This window comes from Clarias gariepinus, chromosome 4, assembly GCF_024256425.1.
Source record: "Clarias gariepinus isolate MV-2021 ecotype Netherlands chromosome 4, CGAR_prim_01v2, whole genome shotgun sequence".
NCBI lineage: Eukaryota > Metazoa > Chordata > Actinopteri > Siluriformes > Clariidae > Clarias > Clarias gariepinus.
The window spans coordinates 24,170,256-24,188,599 of NC_071103.1; the positions used below are offsets into that span (position 1 = coordinate 24,170,256).

At 37.7% G+C, this 18,344-nt stretch overlaps 1 protein-coding gene across 1 annotated transcript; it reads left to right on the forward strand.

Moving 5' to 3' along the window:
- Positions 1-4,906: 4,906 nt before the first annotated feature.
- On the forward strand, positions 4,907-16,586 carry oscp1b (organic solute carrier partner 1b). Its single transcript, XM_053494588.1, has 10 exons — positions 4,907-5,174; positions 8,963-9,117; positions 9,770-9,937; positions 10,013-10,093; positions 10,256-10,359; positions 10,836-10,964; positions 11,744-11,813; positions 11,897-12,036; positions 12,173-12,236; positions 15,963-16,586. Exons 1-10 carry the CDS (start codon positions 5,063-5,065, stop codon positions 16,080-16,082), a joined length of 1,143 nt encoding a protein of 380 aa, XP_053350563.1. The 5' UTR covers positions 4,907-5,062; the 3' UTR covers positions 16,083-16,586.
- Positions 16,587-18,344: the final 1,758 nt, after the last annotated feature.

Genomic DNA, 18,344 nt, shown 5'->3' on the forward strand with positions numbered 1-18,344 from the left:
CATTATTTCCACCGGAATGTCTACATGAGGTTGATGTGAATGACACTAATATAGCCATACATTTGTTATTATTTGACTGTAATGTTTATTCATTAGTAGGTTAAGTTATAAATGTAGATTTAGATGAGTTTCTTTCAAATCAAGTTGTAAACTGGGGGCTCCCCCATGGATATGACACCTAATGGATAAAATTAAGATCTGAGGAAATTTGAAGGCCATACAAACAAATAGCAAAACCATTGAACTCTTTGTCATACTCCTGAAATTATTCCAGTTCTTCTCCTGCATGTTCCACTTACCTTGGTGCATTATCCTGCTGAAAGACGCCACTTTAATTAGAGACTATTGTCTCGAAGGGGTGTACTTGGTCTGCTCAAGGTTTACATAGGTGGTATGTGTACCATCCACATGATTGCCAAGACCCAATGTTTGCCAGCAGAACCCTTCCCAAAGCTTCATACTGCCTCTGGCCTGCCTTCATCCCTTGGTCTATTCTGGTGCCATCTCTCCCATGTAAGCCATGCACATGCACCTTCCATCCACATAATATAAAATAAAATATAATTAACCCCAACCATAACCACCTTATATTGCTCCATGGTCCAGAACCATTGCTCATGGGCACCTTGGGTTGTGAACTGTAGTTGACATGAGCACTCTAACCTCTGCACTGCTACACAGCACAATACACAGCAATCTGGAACATAGTGCGTTCTGCCACCTTTATATCAGAGCCAGCAATAACTTTTTAAGCAATGTTCTACAGTAGCTCTCCTCTGGAATCTAAACAGGCAAGCTAGTCTTTGCTCTCCACATGCATCAACAAGTCTTGTGAGTCCATGACCCTGCTGCCAGGTTTCCTATTTGTTTTTCCTCTGTTGCTTTGATCCAGTCCTGTAGCCATCACACTGACTTTACTTTCTAATATATTTTTGAGATATCAGTGTTATTTATTTTCTTATTTATATATGCTCTGGAAAGCAGAGGAATGAAGGTTAGCCACAGCAAGACGGAATACATGTGTGTGAATGAGAGGGACCCAGGAGGATCGGTGAGGCTACAGGAAGCAGAGGTAAAGAAGGTGCAGGATTTTAAGTACTTGGGGTCAGCGGTCCAGAGCAACGGAGAGTGTGAAAAGGAGGTGAAGAGGCGGGTACAGGCAGGTTGGAATGGGTGGAGAAAAGTGTCAGGTGTGTTGTGCGATAAGAGTATCAGCGAGAATGAAAGGAAAGGTGTACAGGACAGTGGTGAGACCAGCAATGCTCTACGGCTTAGAGACAGTGGCGCTGAAGAAAAGACAGGAGGCAGTGTTGGAGGTAGCAGAGCTGAAGATGTTGAGGTTCTCTTTGGGAGTGACAAGGATGGATAGGATTAAGAATGAGTTTATCAGAGGGACAACCCACGTTAGATGTTTTGGAGATAAAGTCAGAGAGGCCAGATTGAGGTGGTTTGGACATGTTCAGAGGAGAGATGGTGAATATATCGGTAGAAGGATGCCGAGGTTGGAACTGCCAGGCAGGAGGTCTAGAGGAAGACCAAAGAGGAGATTTATGGATACAGTGAGAGAGGACATGAAGTTAGTTGGTGTGAGAGAAGAGGATGCAGAGGATAGGGTTAGATGGAGGCAGATGATTCGCTGTGGCGACCCCTGAAAGGGAACAGCCGAAAGACAAAGAAGAAGAAGAAGAAGTGTTATTTATTTTCTGCATAGTAATGTTATTGTTGATCAATGTATGTACAGTTTGCATGTTTGTATGTGACTAAAATATGAGATGTTAAGTGAAAGGGGTCAAAGATATTTTAAATGCTATTTTCTGCATGCATTTAATAGATTGTTTATTTTTTTACAATATGTTACATAGATTGTGACCCGTTTGCTTTCCCCAATTTATATCACATATGTACAATTTCAGAAGAGAAAAAAAAATTCAACTTTTAAAGAAGGAAAGTGAAAATGAGGTCTTCCATCATAAATGTTATGTACTTTCTCACTTCCAGAATTTAAACCTACCCTTGCTACTTCAACAGTAAATTAGGTAAAGACTGGTTTCTGTAGGAATGTGGTCTCTGAGATTGGAGTCTGACCTTCTTCTTTTGGTGGATCATTGCAAATGCTACTGATAACTGTTCAACAAATTGTTCTGTCACCTTCTAAATTATCACCTTTTATGAAAGTGAGCCAGGGCTGCATTTTGTGGTAAGTTCTCAGGAAGGGGCTATTTTGTGCAACATTTTAGCAGTTGGTTGTGAAATATAGAGTGTCATCAAAACTGAGCTATGGTATTTTAAGTGCTTGAAATTTAAACTGTCCAACAAGGCAATAGAAGACAAAGTGAATTTAGATGTATTCAATATGTAGATAGGTTTCTGTTTATTGCACTCATATCATAGTCATGACAGCCATGGGGAATTATGAAGCCCCTTTTCCATGAATACTAAGCACAGCCTCAATGTTTATGACTAGTTTATTTGTATATTTATTTGACTAATCAGTACATTACAGCCGGGGTGTTTAAAGTTTTTTAGTAGTTGTTAAGAACATGTAGCCACTTGTATATTGTGATTCTTTTGTGTGGTAATTCATGCATTACCAAACTGACTGCAATTATTATTATTATTATTTTGTTTATTTATTCATTTTTATTTATACATGTTTCCAATTGTGGTGTTAACATTTTGCCTTTTCGGTAGAATCATACAGGTGGTATGCTCTAAACTATTCACACACTGGCAGGCAGCAAAGCATCCTATGCTAAATTTGTTTAGAATCTACATACATACATACATACATACATGCATGCTGAATGTTACTTTAGAGGTATACCAAAGAACAATAATAGAAACAAACTTATAAAAAAAATATTTACAATAGGAATATCACATTTGCAAGTTTTTTATTTTAAGATCTGTTTGGATGGCAACATTGATTGAACCTTATAAGTGAACACTGGTTTACAAACCAATTGGTTTACCACAATTAATAATTCTACAATAATAAACATAAAGTGTTCAAACTGCAGTGTCTACTCTATATGGCACCTGACTATACACATATGCTATATTGCCAAAATATTCACTTGCATACCTTCCAATATATACTGTATAAACTTGACAATGAACTTGACTTCCAACATCCAAATATTAATCCATGGGGTTTAAAATGATGTTAGCCTACCCTTTGCAGCTTCAACTCTTCTGGGAAGACTTTCCCCAAGAGGTGTTTTTATGGGAATTTTTGACCATTCTTTTAGAAGTGCATTTGTGAGGTCAGACACTGATGTTGGACAAGAAGGTGTGGCTCGCAGTCTCTGCTCTAATTTATCCCGATGGTGTTCTATTGGATTGAGCTCTGGACTCACTTATCCATGTCTTTATGGACCATGCTTTGTGCCATAATGCACAGTCGTAATGCAACTGGTGTGGGAGTTTTTTTCCAGTGAAAGGAATTCTTAATGCTTCACCATACCAAGACATTTTGGACAATTTCATACTCCCAACTTTGCGGAACAGTTTGGGAATGGCCCTTTCCTATTCCAACATGACTGTGCAAAAAAGTCCACAAAGTCAGGCGAGCAAATACTGCGCGCAAGTACTGTATATGCTTTTTCTGGGAAAGCTTTCCCCTAAATTTTGGAACATGGCCAGCAGTAGTTTTTTTTATTTTCATCCTGGTGTTCAGTGGGATTAAGGTCAAGGCTCTGTGCCAGCAAACCACATTTTCATTCTATAGCATAAAAATATGTAATGCTACAGCATACAACAATTTTATTTATAAGTCTTACAAAGCTTTGTAGCAAACTTTGGGGAAGGTCATGTTGAGATGTCCACAAATCTTTGACTAAATAGTCTATATCATAGTATATGTGTGACAAGGTTGCATAAAGCATCGAGTTGCTGCCACATAGTGTGAAAATATACATGTATTTCAAACATACATTTAAACCCACCTGGATATGGTATATACACTAGGATGTAAAAAGCGACAGGCTGAAAGTCCTTAAATGACAACGTGTCACAAATTGTCCTTTTTTATTGCACAAGTTCCGTGAAAACAAAATGACCTTCCTTGCTTCAACACAGCTTTTGTCTGCTCGAAAAGTCGCCAAATGTCGCTAGATGACGTCATGCGTGTATTTGCATATTGATGACGTAATTACGTCGTATTTGCATTTTGCGTGTTTTCCCTAATCCTTCCTCATACTGTATAATTATGTGTCCAATATAATTATGAACTTAAGCTTTGTAACAGTGAGTAATATAAGTGCATCGGAAGAAAAAAATAAATAAATAAGAAAAAAAGAAAATGGTCAAATTAAATAGTTTATTTCAAGCAAAAGAGAAGCAGGTAAGTGATAGGTCCGTTGCAACACCGATCAGGGCAGACACAGGGAGATGAGTAACTGTACCGGGAAAGCAAGACCTCGTGCTTACAGGACAGTATTGGCGACATTTGCGAGAGGACAGGCCTGTCTGTGAGTGCTTTGGGACGGGGGAGGGGCCGGCGGCGGCAGCTGCTGTGGCAAGTTGAGAAGAGTCAGTACAGACACATCAGAGTCTCCAAAAGTCTCCAGTAACACAAGAAAAAGTCGCCAGATTTGTCGCTAGTCGCTTTAAAAAAAAATGTCGCTAGAGGGATTTGAAAAGTCGCTAAATATAGCGACAAAGTCGCTAAGTTGGCAACACAAAAAAACACTACAGCTATGCTCATCAATATTCAATCCCTTATAACAAGTGCACTTCTTAGTGTACAGCACACAAGAAGCCTGACTGTGCTTATACGTCACATGTAGTGCACTTAAATCTTAAATGGTTATTCAGGATTCGGCTTTTGCTCTAGCCTATCATGTTAGCTGCGCTAGCCGCGTTCCTCTACGTAGCATTGTAGCCTGGTTCCCATCAGTAAGACGATTTCTGATTGGGTGTTGTTTGTCGTGACCTGGCAACCGAGTGGCCGTTCACAGACGCTCGCTCATCCTCTCTGCGCTTTGTCCGTTACCGACAAACATTTAAACGTTACGTCGATATCTTTAAGCACACGCTGTTTGTAGAAAACTCGACGAACATGTCGACGCGAACGCTTCCTCTTGTGTTCATCAATCTCGGTGGGGAAATGCTGTACATCCTGGACCAGCGCCTGAGAGCTCAAAATATTCCAACCGACAAAGCTAAAAAAGGTACTGTAAGGATATTCGGCAATTCAGCGTGTGTTTAAAAACCCATAACATCAGAGAGCGAGCATTTGTTCGTCATTACTTGTGTCGTTAACGTAGTTCACTGTTTCCCTGCAGGTAATAATGTGATTAGATGAATTTGCTCGAGTATTCAGTTTATGAATGAACGTCTTAACGTTTTAAATAGCTACTGAACATGACTATAATAGCAGTAACACATAGCGATATTCAGCACCATATTCTTAATGTGGACATTTAATAACTGTTCCACTTCCACATTTTATCAATATTCTTAGAATTGTTATTCTTAGCTTCTTTAAAACAGCAGATGCACACTCGCCATGTGCTTTAACACAAGCGTGTTTAACTCTGCACAGACATGCAAGAAGTAAACTGACACCGTAAAAAAAGAAAAAAAAAAATATATATATAATCTTTAAATTAAATATGGTCTACCCTACACACTAGCTAAATCACCTACATGCTCTCCAGCAGCTCCACGTAGAACAGCAGGGCAGGGGCGTAGCAGAACCCTGGGCCTTGTACATAAGCGTTCTCATTGGACCCCTTACTGTGAGAGCAATAAAATGATTTACACACAGACAGAGAAAAGTACAACATTTGCATCAAGTTAAATTATATACAGAACAATGCATCACTGTTAATATTCATAAGAATACTCAAGGGCTAACACACTTGATTAAGGGAAATACAACAAAACATATGTAAGATGCAGCAGTCATGGAGAAGGAAGAGAATGCATGAGGACAGCAAGGAAAGTTGAACAATACAAGAACAGATGAAAAAGAGGAAAATCAAGATGTTATAAATTGTAGCATAGAAAAGTCCAACAATGTAGATCAGGTGAATTTTCCCAGATTGTGCATGCATGTAAGAGAGAGCAAGAAAGAGAAGCAAAGATTCAAAGGGTGCTTAATTGGCATTGCAAATATGGATGTTTGTAATTGCCAGCACTCAACATCAACATCACAAAATAACAATAGAAATAGATAGGTATACACACATTTAACTGTGCAGTCAAAAATATAGTGACACTAGTGATGGAAACTACTAAAAAGGAGGAAGCAAAAAGCTTAAAATAATAATAAATGGATAAAGTACAAAGAAGAATCATTATCGAAACAAAAGAAGAAAAGAAAATCTAAAGAAAAATGCTAATGAATATAAAATAAGACTGTATGCATGTATGGGAATGAAACACTTCCTCTCCCTCTTTCTCTCATAACCAAGTTTGTTAGCCTTTGAGTGTTCTTATGAATATCAATAGTGCTACATGATTAAACTTGATGCAATTACTCATGTCACTGTAAATATTGACATGTATTTCCCTTTTTAGATAATACCATGTCACTGCCCTCACTCTTTTAATGCTGAAGCTGGTGTGTAAGTTTGCTCCCATCTGTAAATGCTTTTAAATAATTTATTTTATGATTTCTTTTTTTATGATTTATATTAGAGCATGTGAAGATAAGCGATTGTGTGAGTCTCACACTCAATGTGTGAAAGTTGGCAGCTTTGGTTTTGTGATAAAATGTCTGCCCCAGTTGCCCTATGCCCTTTTACATTTAAGCTTGGCCAAATGTAAAAATTCAAAGAATTCTGAACACAAATCATAATGATCAGATTGTCCCAGATGAGCAAGCCAAGATGGCAAAAAAAACCTCCCTGAGATGGCAGTAGGAAGAAACCTTGAGAGGAACCAGACTCAACAGAGAACCCATCCTCATTTGGGTCATAAGAGATAACAGGATATTTATTTGACATAATGTACTGTTAGACATCTCCTGTTATATTGAACTTCCAGCTGCCTAAGTTAACATGGAATCCAGTTTGCCACCTGGATGGCACCATGATAATTGAGACAGGTGCAGAGGGGTCTGGGTCACTTGGAGCTCATAGACAGCATGTGTAGCTCCAAACCATCACACAGTTAGAGGTGGTCTTTCTCTGGACACCTCAGGATCCTCGCCGGTGATTACTGGAGCTGGCACAATCTCCACATGCTTCAGGATGGGTAGAAAAAGAATGAAGATGTGGAAAAGAATTAGTGAAGTCACTGTACATTATATTAGCAGCACTAGATGAGCATGTGCATTTAAATGTACTGGAGTATAAGGTTATGGAATGAATTATATGTATGCCAGGTTAAAGTGTCTTGAGTCTACTTTTAAGGTGGGAAACTGTGTCCAAGCCCTGAACACCGTCAGGAAGGCTATTCCAAAGCCTAGGAGCTAAAATCCAGTCAACACACACGTACAGTGCATCCGGAAAGTATTCACAGTAGTAGTATATGGTAGAGTGGCCAGAGAGTCTCATCAGACCTGAGAATTTTGTTTCTCATGGTCTGAGAGTCCTTCAGGTGCCTTTTGGCAAACTCCAGGCGGGCTGCCATGTGCCTTTTACTAAGGAGTGGCTTCCATCTGGCCACTCTGTCATATACTGTAGGCCTGATTGGTGGATTGCTGCAGAGATGGTTGTCCTTCTGGAAGGTTCTTCTCTCTCCACAGAGGACCTCTGGAGCTCTGACAGATTGACCATCAGGTCCTTGTTCACCCCCCTGACTAAGGCTCTTCTCCCCCGATCGCTCAGTTTTGATGGCCGCTAGCCCTAGGTAGAGTCTTGGTGGTTACGAACTTCTTCCACTTACGTATGATGGAGGCCACTGTGCTCATTGGGACCTTCAAAGCAGCAAACATTTTTCTGTAACCTTCCCCAGATTTGTGCCTCAAGACAATCCTGTCTCGGAGGTCTACAGACAGTTCCTTTGACTTCATGCTTGGTTTGAGCTCTGACATGAACTGTCAACTGTGGAACCCTATATAGACAGGTGTGTGCCTTTCCAAATCATGTCCAATCAACTGAATCTACTACAGGTGGACTCCAATTAAGCTGAAGAAACATCTCAAGGAAGATCAGGGAGAACTTCATGGCAAAGGCTGTGAATACTTATGTACTTGTGCTTTTTCAATTTTTATTTTTATTTTTAATTAAAATTGCAAAAATCGTAAGTAAACTTTTTTCATGTTGTCATTATGGGGTGTTGTGTGTAGAATTCTGAGGGAAAAAATAATAATTTAATCCATTTTCGAATAAGGCTATGACAAGGCTGGAAAAGGCCTTTATAATATTGGCATACTAAATTACAAACACATTTACAAGCAGGCACATTTTACTATTGAAAATAGCTACATTTCTTTGCATTAAGAACATGAAATAAAGTGGTAAAAAGTGTGTACAGTGTCACTATGGTGACTGTGTAGCCAGCAATACAGTAGCTTTCACAAAGTGTTCAACATGTCCTTTTACAATCTTTATAGCCATTGTAGCAGGATGGATAGAGGAGGACAGAAAAAGAGGTATTGTTGTTTCCTCACTTGCTTTTCTAATGGCTTTATAGCAAAGTAGCATCTGCAGGAAGCAAGAGATTGAGTTGAGATTTTTATTGTGGCAAATTATTTGTAATAATGTATGTTGACTTGCTACAGTAAGTGATGGCAGAAGTTCCAACAGAGTACTGTGCTTCATGTTACAATGTATAGACTTGTATTGCATTAGTGCATTTAAGAAGATGTTAGAAGAAATGTTTAAGAAGAAATGTTATTATGATATTAATATCTGCAAGAGCACACCTTAGCATGTAGTATTTCAGCTATTTAGCTTTTAGTGGCCTTGTTGCTTGCTTGGGTTCCAGCTTCATTAACATGAATGTATTCTCATCTAACATTTTTCTTATTTCAATTTCTTAATTATTTATTTCTGTGTAATGGCAGTGATGAATGACATCATCACGACAATGTTCAACAAGAAATTTTTAGAGGAGTTGTTCAAGCCACAGGAGCTCTACTCCAAGAAAGCTTTGAGGACCGTGTTTGATCGACTTGCTCATGCTTCTATTATGAGACTTAACCAAGCCAGTATGGATAAGGTACCATTATGTTTAAGTCATGCTTGTTGTGCTTAGAAATGTATGTTCATCTGGATTTTGTCAGGTCTCTCCTTCTTTCTTCTACAATATAAAAATGTTATTGGCTATGCTAAATTGCCCCTAAGTAAGATTGAATGTGTAAACATATGCTTCATGAACTGAGCTTAGTGCTCCTGGAATAGGCCCCCAAAACCAACACAAACTTAAGCAGGATAAAGTGGATACTAAAGATGAATGAATATATGAATGAAGTATGTATTGGCAACAAAATTTTAATATCCAAAGCTTTTTATAATTTTAATTTACTTGATACTTGACTTCCCTTTGAAGCACTTTATTTAACTTTTTTTTAAAAAAACTGGAACTGACTATTGTGTAGGCATTAAAGTCATGATCATTTACATTTAAATGTGGATGCTAAGAGTCAATTTATATATGAATCTATTCTATATTAAATAAATAAAACAGTTTATTACTGCATTCTCCCAATGTGGTTCAAGGAGTAACTATTTTATGGCTTAACTATTTTATTACATTTTCTTTTATTAATTATGTGCTAAATGGCTCCCTCTAGTGTTTGTTCAGATCAATGAAAAGTGACTTTTAAGAGCTGTTCTGTAATGTATTTACTATGGGTTGTTCTGTTGTCCAGCTTTATGACTTGATGACCATGGCATTTAAATATCAAGTCCTTTTATGCCCTCGTCCTAAAGACATTCTGCTTGTGACCTTTAACCACATGGATGCAATAAAGGACTTTGTGCGGGATACCCCTAGCATTCTTAGTCAAGTGGATGAAACATACAGACAACTCATAGAGGTAGGTTGGCGCTTCTTTTTAGCATCAGGGTTGGAAAGTTAAATATTTAACATGTATTTTTTATGTACCTTTTAGATATATACTCCTTTATCTGGTGGGGATTTTCAACTAATTAGACAAACATTGCTCATCTTCTTTCAGGATATGCATATAAGAGTAAGCCAGTATTCTAACTTCCTTATTCATGTACAATCTAATTGCATTATTAAGTGTGCATAAATTATTGCTAATTATCAATTCTAACTTGCAAGAGTTTGTTCTTAACATATATGGTTTATGTAAGGTTTATAAACTAAATTTCATTTGGCCGTTTTACAGGTTTCCATATTTTTGAAGGACAAAGTACAAAACTCCAATGGACGCTTTGTTCTTCCTACATCAGGACCTGTTCCACATGGCACACAATCTCCAGGCCTTATACGGTATCTCTTTTTTTTTTTTATGTTCCTGCAGTAGCTATATAGTGAGTTGTGGCTAAATTGTGTCAGAGTTAAAAAAAAAAAAAATGCTTAACACATATTTTTTGTTTAATCTCTAACAACTGTTAACTTTCATTTTCAACTGTAAACATCTGTTTCTTTAGAACTGGTAAATGAACATCTAATGAACTCCGTTTGATTAGAATTTCAAAATTTAGCAAGATGTCAACGTTTTTTTTTTATGTAAAGGCATTGAAAGCTTCCAAGGTAATGCCAGAATAATAAAACAAGCAAAGAAGCCAAATAAACACATTTGTGCAAAATGTTTCGTGTATTTTAATGACACATTTTGTTAAATCCAAACATGAGGCCCTCAGCACTGTCTAACTTTGTAAGAGGATGATAAGAAAACATCTGCTGATGCTTCTATCACGTTGTGCTTATTAAACGTTTAACAAATTGCTTTCCCTCATTTCCAGAATTTTTAACTGTAATGGTGAGGAAGTGAAGAGGTTACAGTTCCGTGATTGTGGAAACTATACAGCTGCTCTCCGTGAAGGTTCTTTTGAGCTGTTTGGTGACCGAGTTATCAAACTTGGCACAAACATGTGAGTGTCACTGCACTGCTCAACCTTAAAGAGAATGTGTGGTTCCTTGGGGTTTCCCTATCAATGTGTAGCCTCATGTTTAAAGATTTCTTTTAAAATTGTGATATTTTATGTAATCACATAAACATGACTGGGCGTGCTGTTACAGGAAAATATAGGAGTTGCATGTTGCAGTCTGAACGAAAGCAGAGTTACTATTCCCACCTATACCTTGCTGTGGTTATAAAAAGCTATATTTCTTTTATACCACAGCAGTTTATCAATGTGTTATCAAATAACGTTCAACACAACTATTGTTTTATTTGTTAATGTTTAATATATATGAAAAAATACTTATCTCTGACTGTTTAATAAAAGAATGACATTGAAGAATAATAATGCTAAAATTGTGAAATAAGCATTTTCTTAAGGATATCTGAATCTTTACCACTGAACGATTGTTTGCGTTTAATGCATTTATGTTAATCAGACACCTCTAGAATCAGGTTTCAATTCCTGCTTCGAGTCTGTTATATGTTTTATCGATTGCATGGTGGGTTTTCCCTAACTACTCTGAGTTTCCCTTTCACAGTCCAAGGGCATACAGGGTAGTCTAATTGGAGCGACCCTGTACAGGATAAGCAGTATAAAGAGTGAGGGAGTGAACGAGTGTTATATTTGATCACATTGCAGTTATCAACAGATCCGTAGCCTAAAGCAATATAAAACTGTTTAGATGTACGGATTTGTCAGCAGAAAACTTGACGTGTGTAAAATACTAAGTGGATTTCTTTTAACAGGTACAGTGTAAGTCGCCCTGTGGAGACACACATGTCAGGAACCTCCAAAATTTCTTCACAACACACAAAGGTAAGGGAGTGAATGTTTCTTTGGCAATAAGTTACTTTATTAAACATAGTAAATATTTTTGTGTTAAACCCATTTTTATTCAGGTCAACACAATACCAAACCCACTGGCAAAAGAAGAGCTGAATCTACTTGCTAAACTGATGGGAGGTTTGGAGATTCGAAAACCAAGCAACACTGACTCTGGTTTCCGTGTCAACCTCTTTGCTACTGATGAGGAAGAAGAGTAAGTTATTTCAATGATCCTCTAATTGCTTCAGAAGCAGGCATATTTTGCCCATGGATTTATTAAATTGCATTCTTTTTTTCACTAAAACAACACTGCTGCTTAAAATAACTACAATGGTCATTTTCTGCCCCAGGGAAGCTTTAATGTCAAGACCAGCAGAGCTCTCTTATGGCATTATAAATATCCATGCAACCAAGGTAAGATAAAATTTGTATAAAATGACAGTTTTCTTTAGTGTTTAATTGTACCATTCCATATACCACACCAATGTTGCATTCTTGAATCTGATTTGTCAGAAGGTGCTGTTGTTTATGTAGTAACAAATCACAGATGACCTACATAATTAGGCAATATCACACGAGAGAGTTGTGCTTGAACATCGTGCTGTGATCCAGTAGTAGGTAATACGTAGAAATATATAAGTTAATCACGTATGTTTTTTAACCCCATCACCTCCATGTTTATGTTTCTACTAACCTTTTGGCTATATAGTACCGGTACGTATTTAAATGTATTTCACCCCTATTACTGTAACTGTCATCGCTAACTGTCATTCACAAGCTGCACCAGGCAGGTTAGTTAGTTCTGACAGTCACGGAAGGATATGCGTTGACAGAGCAAATTAACTGATTAAATTAAAGGTTCTGCCGCTGTACTGATTATTGCACTCCCTCTTATGTGATATTATATTTACAAAGAAAAAATACATTTTAACATGCTTAATAAATAGCTATGTTGCTATGTTGAGTTAGCATTTATGGAAGGAGACTCATTAATAATATAAATATTAAAAATATATATTTTTAAAGCACTTTTATAAAGCACTTTGTAAAGTTCTTTGAGTGTCCCTTTATGGGTGCGTCTTCTGTACAAGCTGCCTGGGGTTTTGCTGATTTTACTAATTTCAAAAGAGAAAAAGCAAGGCTAGAGAGGGAATCACTGCTTATAATAGCTGCTGTATCATAAATGGTAAGACTAATGCTAAATAAATAACCATAATGTTTAGAGTAATATGTTTTGTACATTTAATAAAGGAAATATTTTGTTATTTGCAAAATTATTCAATTAAATTTTATTTGTATAGCGCTTTTAACAATTGGCAGCTTTACACAATCAAAATAATTATTTAAGTTTGTATGAATCAGTATGGTCAGATAGTCCCTGACGAGCAAGCCCGACGGCGACAGTGGCAAGGAAAACTCCCTGAGATGGCAATAGGAAGAAACCTTTCAGACTCAACAGGGAACCCATCCTCATTTGGGTGAAACAGAAAGCAGGAATTGATATATCCTGGTGAGCTTTAAATAAAAGACTAGAATCAATAATTAAACCAAGGTCTCTTACTGTTGTATTTGATGGAACAGAAAGGCCATCTAAAGTTACATTGTGATCTAAAATCTTGCTTCTACAGTAGCTATGACTAGAACTTCTTTCTTATCAGGATTAAGCAGAATGAAGTAAATTAGCATTCAATCTCTTATATACTGTACTTTACGCATTGCTCAACTTTAGCAAGCTGGTTTTTCTCATCTGGTTTTGCTGAGATGTATAACTGTGTCGTCAGCATAACAATGAAAACTAATCTCATGCTTACGACGATGTTGCCCAAAAGAAGCTTGTAAAGGGGAAAAAAAGTCTGTTTTAAAGTGTGCGTGTGATCGTCATACCAGGGAACGAGTTGCTTATGTCTAATAATTTTTCTTTTAACTAGAGCTACATTATCTAAGGTATAACGGAATGTCGACTCTAAATATTCAGTCACCTAATGGAGTTTTATGGGGTCAGATGGCGATCCAATCAAAGTTGATAACTCTGGGAGATTACTGATAAAGCTCTGTGTAGTAGTTGATGTAAATGTGCGTTTAATACAATAGCGCACCGCTGTGCGTACATTATTACACACTTATACACACTATAACACACTTTAATTGAGATCCCTGAGATAACTTCAGACAGTGTAATTGTGAATAAATTTTTTATACTTAATCTAAAGAATATTCAATAAATCTAAAGTGTGACCTGCTTTATGAGTGGGTCCTACTACACACTGATTTACTCCTAGCGAGTTCAGTATGGACATAAATGCTGTTCTCTGGAGGTCTTCTGGATTCACAAAATAAATATTAAAATCTCTAGCAATTAATGCTTTGTCTACAGAAATTAGGTTTGAGAGGAAATCTGCAAATTCACAAAGAAATTCAGAGTACGGCCCTGAGGGTCTATAAATGATAATTAGTGGGATCGACTGAGCTGACTTCATATTTGTAGCTACACTTATGTTACTATAGAGAGCTTCAAATGAATTTAATTTGTGTCCGTGTTTTTGTTTGATAAACAGATTATCATTGTAAATAACTGCGACGCCTTCTCCTCTTCCAGTTCTAGGCTTGTGTAAGTAGCTGTATCCAGAAGGATTAGCTTCATTTTGAGCTACATACTCGTTCTCTTTAATCCAGGTTTCTGTTAAACAACTCCTGATCTGTAATAATTTCATTAACAATAACTGCTTTAGATACAAGAGATCTAATATTTAACAGTCCTAGCTTCAGAGCAGAGGTGCCGGCGGCACATTCAGTGTGTTCTGGGTTTGTGGTCCCTATGTTAATTAAATTATTAAAACAGACTTTCTAAATTTGTGTTTAGCTCGGGGTACAAACACAGTCTCATTATAGTGAACCCTAAGTGACGACTCTATGCAGCTAGCAGACAGTTGGTTAAGCCTGTTTGTCTGCTCCCTGGCCTGAGCTCGGGTTTGTCACAGATTAACTGTGCCTCTTCTGAGACTATGAGCTATACTACAAGAAATGAGAGCAGCAGCTTCCCAAGTGGGATGGACGCCGTCCCGCCCTAACAGACCAGCTTTGCCCTCAAAGGTCTTCCAATTATCTATAAAGCCCACATTATTTTCGGAGCACCACCTGGACATCCAGCGGTTCAGCGACTATAACCTGCTGTAAGCTATGTCGCCACGTCGCATTGGGATAGGACCAGAGCATACTACTTCTTCGGACATCGCTTTCGCTAGCTTAAACACCTCTGTAGGTTATGCTTACCAACCTCTGACTGACGAAGGCGTATATCATTAGCTCCAGCATCTATGACTATCTTAGAGAACCTATGCTGTCCTAGAGCCCTAAGATTACCTGCTATGTCCGGTGCTCTGGCTCCCGGGATACACCTAACCACTGTCGCTGGCTAATTTCACATGCCTCAGTATAGAGTCTCCTATAACCAGAGCTCTTTCAGGTTTCTCAGAGGGTGCATCACTGAGGAGAGCAAACCTGTTGGACCTGTTGGTGAAGCGCAGAAGAGGTGTGCTCCAGTGGGCTAGCCTTAGCATTAGCTTTGGCTGAACAAGTATGCCGCCGAGTTGTCAACTGCTCACCCCGCTGTGAGGACTCTAAAGCCGGAGTCTGGGCCTGGTTATCTTCGCCTGCTGCACCCAGACTTTCTGCTATGGGAATAATACTGCTCTCACGCTCTCTAACCCTCTCTAAACTCTGGATGCGCTTCTATAATGCTAATATCTTATTTGTCAGAGTGCTCACTAACAGACGCCTATCACAAATAAAATTATCACTAACAACGACGGAAGAATCTCTAACATCCTGCACTCCACACACTAAACAAGCTGAATATTGTCCATTATAGCGTACCGGAGTCAGAGTTTAGTTGTTTGGAGCAGAATTCCGTTGTTTGTTCTTAGACGAAGAAACTTGCACCACAAATGATGTGGTGTAAGAGGAATAAAAGACATCAGAACATTTTTTGCATAGGGCTCATCGTTAATTATTTTGCTGCCACAGCATGATGCCAAATTATTTTATTCTTACAATGTAAACAGAAAGCCCTGGAATTCAATTAGAACACAATTAGATACAAGAAAATTCATGACTTTATTGGTTATCTTCCCTGTTTCCCAGGACAATCAGGCCAATGCAGAATTGGCAAAGATCATGGGGGAGTTTACTGAGGCAGAAGAGCCAGTTCCTAGCTCCAGCAGCAAAGGTGATGACCTTTTGGCTATGATGGATGGCCTCTGATATGCAGCAAATATGCATTCGGCTTCTGTAAAGCAGTCCAGGTTGTGCATGGTATGCTTCAGTGTCTCATGCAGAGACTTAAAAGAACAGCCATCTCCCAAAACACCAACAACTAGGAGCTGATGTTTGTTTGTACTGGTGGAGTCGCTCATTGTCAGACACCGTCCATCTTGTCTCAGTGCAGCTCATGGTGTGGTTTCATTAAACCTGAGCAGATGCTGTGAGGTCGTAAACCCATTGTAAATTTTAAACTTTAGTGATTTCAAAAGTTGCCGACAAAGCCTACAATTTATAGGATGATGTTTGATTATACCATACAAATGCTTACTATAAATGGCTATAAATAGGTAAATTAGAAATGGAAGAATATCACTTATAAGAAAAGCAATTTAGTTTGGAATTCCTATGTGAACTGGTGTAGACTGAGTGTTACATTTCCTGAACAGTGGCATTCATGACACTTTAAATAAATTTTGCACTGGAGCTATGTCCATGTCAACTCTTTTTAAAGGGTTTAATTCTCATTGATTTCATTAATGAGTCCCATTCCTATCATAAGTTCTTTGCATTATAATGATGCCCTGTGATGTGTTTTGCTTAGGGAAGCTTTTTTTAAAAAGCACCATGGAATGTAATGCTAAAACATACTTGTCATCAAGTTTTATGGTGCCTGTATACGGCATTTAGTAATTAAACATCAGTACATAGTCCAACAACTTGACACAAATGCGATTAACCTAATAAACACTAAGGAGTGTATTTATATCAAGTCTCCATATGCACAATCCGAGACCAGAGTAAAAAGTGCACATTTTGCTGTTTAAGCGTATGTGTACTTGCATAAGTGTGGATCATGTTGATCATTTTAGCTTGGCTGAATGCTTAGCAGCTTGTGAACCTTCAGATTAAAACCCGAATGATTACCATTCCATTTGTACGGATGACATGTGCACTATTACTGTCAGCACTAGCTATCTGTAAAATAAAGGCAAATCAATCAGTAGGTCCTACTGATTTTCACACTTTGATCTTTCTCTCCCCCTCTCAAAAGTTCACACGCACACAAACACACACACGACCTTCAGATCAGAAAACAGAATCTTACATTTACATAAAATATGCTGAAGTGCTAAATCTCCTGTTCCTGACCTTACTATTAAGTAAAAAGCATGTTAGTTTCAGAGAATTTTAAGTATGTTCTATTTTTTTTAAGAAGAGATGTGAAGATTTTTCCATAAAGAATTTTCCATACATCCTCCTTCTGAATGAGTGTAATAAATGCACATTTTATTGCATTCACATTTCTATACACTTATGTAGTACTGCTTAACAAGATTCATTTTATGTTGATGTTCATTCATCCATGACGTTCATTCATGCATAATTCACAAATAAAAACTATAAAAACCAAAATTACTGTGCTTTTTTTTACGAATGTAAAATATGCTGTTAAGCTTAGTATTAACATTAATATGTTATTTGTGTTCAGCAAGAAAATAATAAAGTCATTGCATTTTTGTATTGCTTTCAGCATTCCCTGGGAACCCCCACTTTAAGAATATTTACAGGTCTTTGTTAATAGGCCTATGATTTGTTTGGACTCCCTGATTTTATGAGCTTTTACAACATGTACAATTGTGCATCTGAGAAAAGATCCATTATTACCATTATGTCCTCTGTTAGTATTTTGTGACCTTATCTACTTTATACAAAACTAAATTCTTACTTTTAGTACAACAACATTGCCTATAACTGACTGTGATAAAAACTCTTATTTCTACGTTGAGGTGAGTGCTCCAAAAAAATTTATGCATGGCACATTCAGCCTTTGGAACTGACAATATGTGGTACAGCACCTAGCAACTTGATTTCATTTCAACAAGAGAATCTTGCCACAATTTGAGTAATAGAGCAATGCACACTGATCATTGGCTAAAGATTCAGACTAGTCATCATGTCCTGCTGCCCACCCTGTCTCTCATTCACCCACACAGTCAACAGAGTAAGGCTTTTGATGACATTTTCTAATAAGCAATTCTGAAACTCCTCTATTCATTAGTAGAGTCGTGGGAGAGCCTTTCTGCTCCTACACATGAATGAATGAATCACAGTCACATTCATTCCCAATGAGAACTCCAATCTGTGTCCATTTGTTCTTCTTAAACATATACATGTGCTCCAATTTTAAACCATTACTTATGTAGGCCCATGACATGAATTAACATTTCTCCATTTCTGTTACCTTTCACCTTAGTGAGTGCC

What these genes read in the sequence shown, in the direction of transcription:
- oscp1b (XM_053494588.1), top strand. Translation starts at nt 5,063, where the DNA reads ATGTCGACGCGAACGCTTCCTCTTGTGTTCATCAATCTCGGTGGGGAA. An exon ending in CATACAGACAACTCATAGAG is followed by an intron (nt 9,938 to 10,012) that starts GTAGGTTGGCGC and finishes TGTACCTTTTAG; the next exon opens with ATATATACTCCTTTATCTGG. An exon ending in GCTACTGATGAGGAAGAAGA is followed by an intron (nt 12,037 to 12,172) that starts GTAAGTTATTTC and finishes TTTCTGCCCCAG; the next exon opens with GGAAGCTTTAATGTCAAGAC.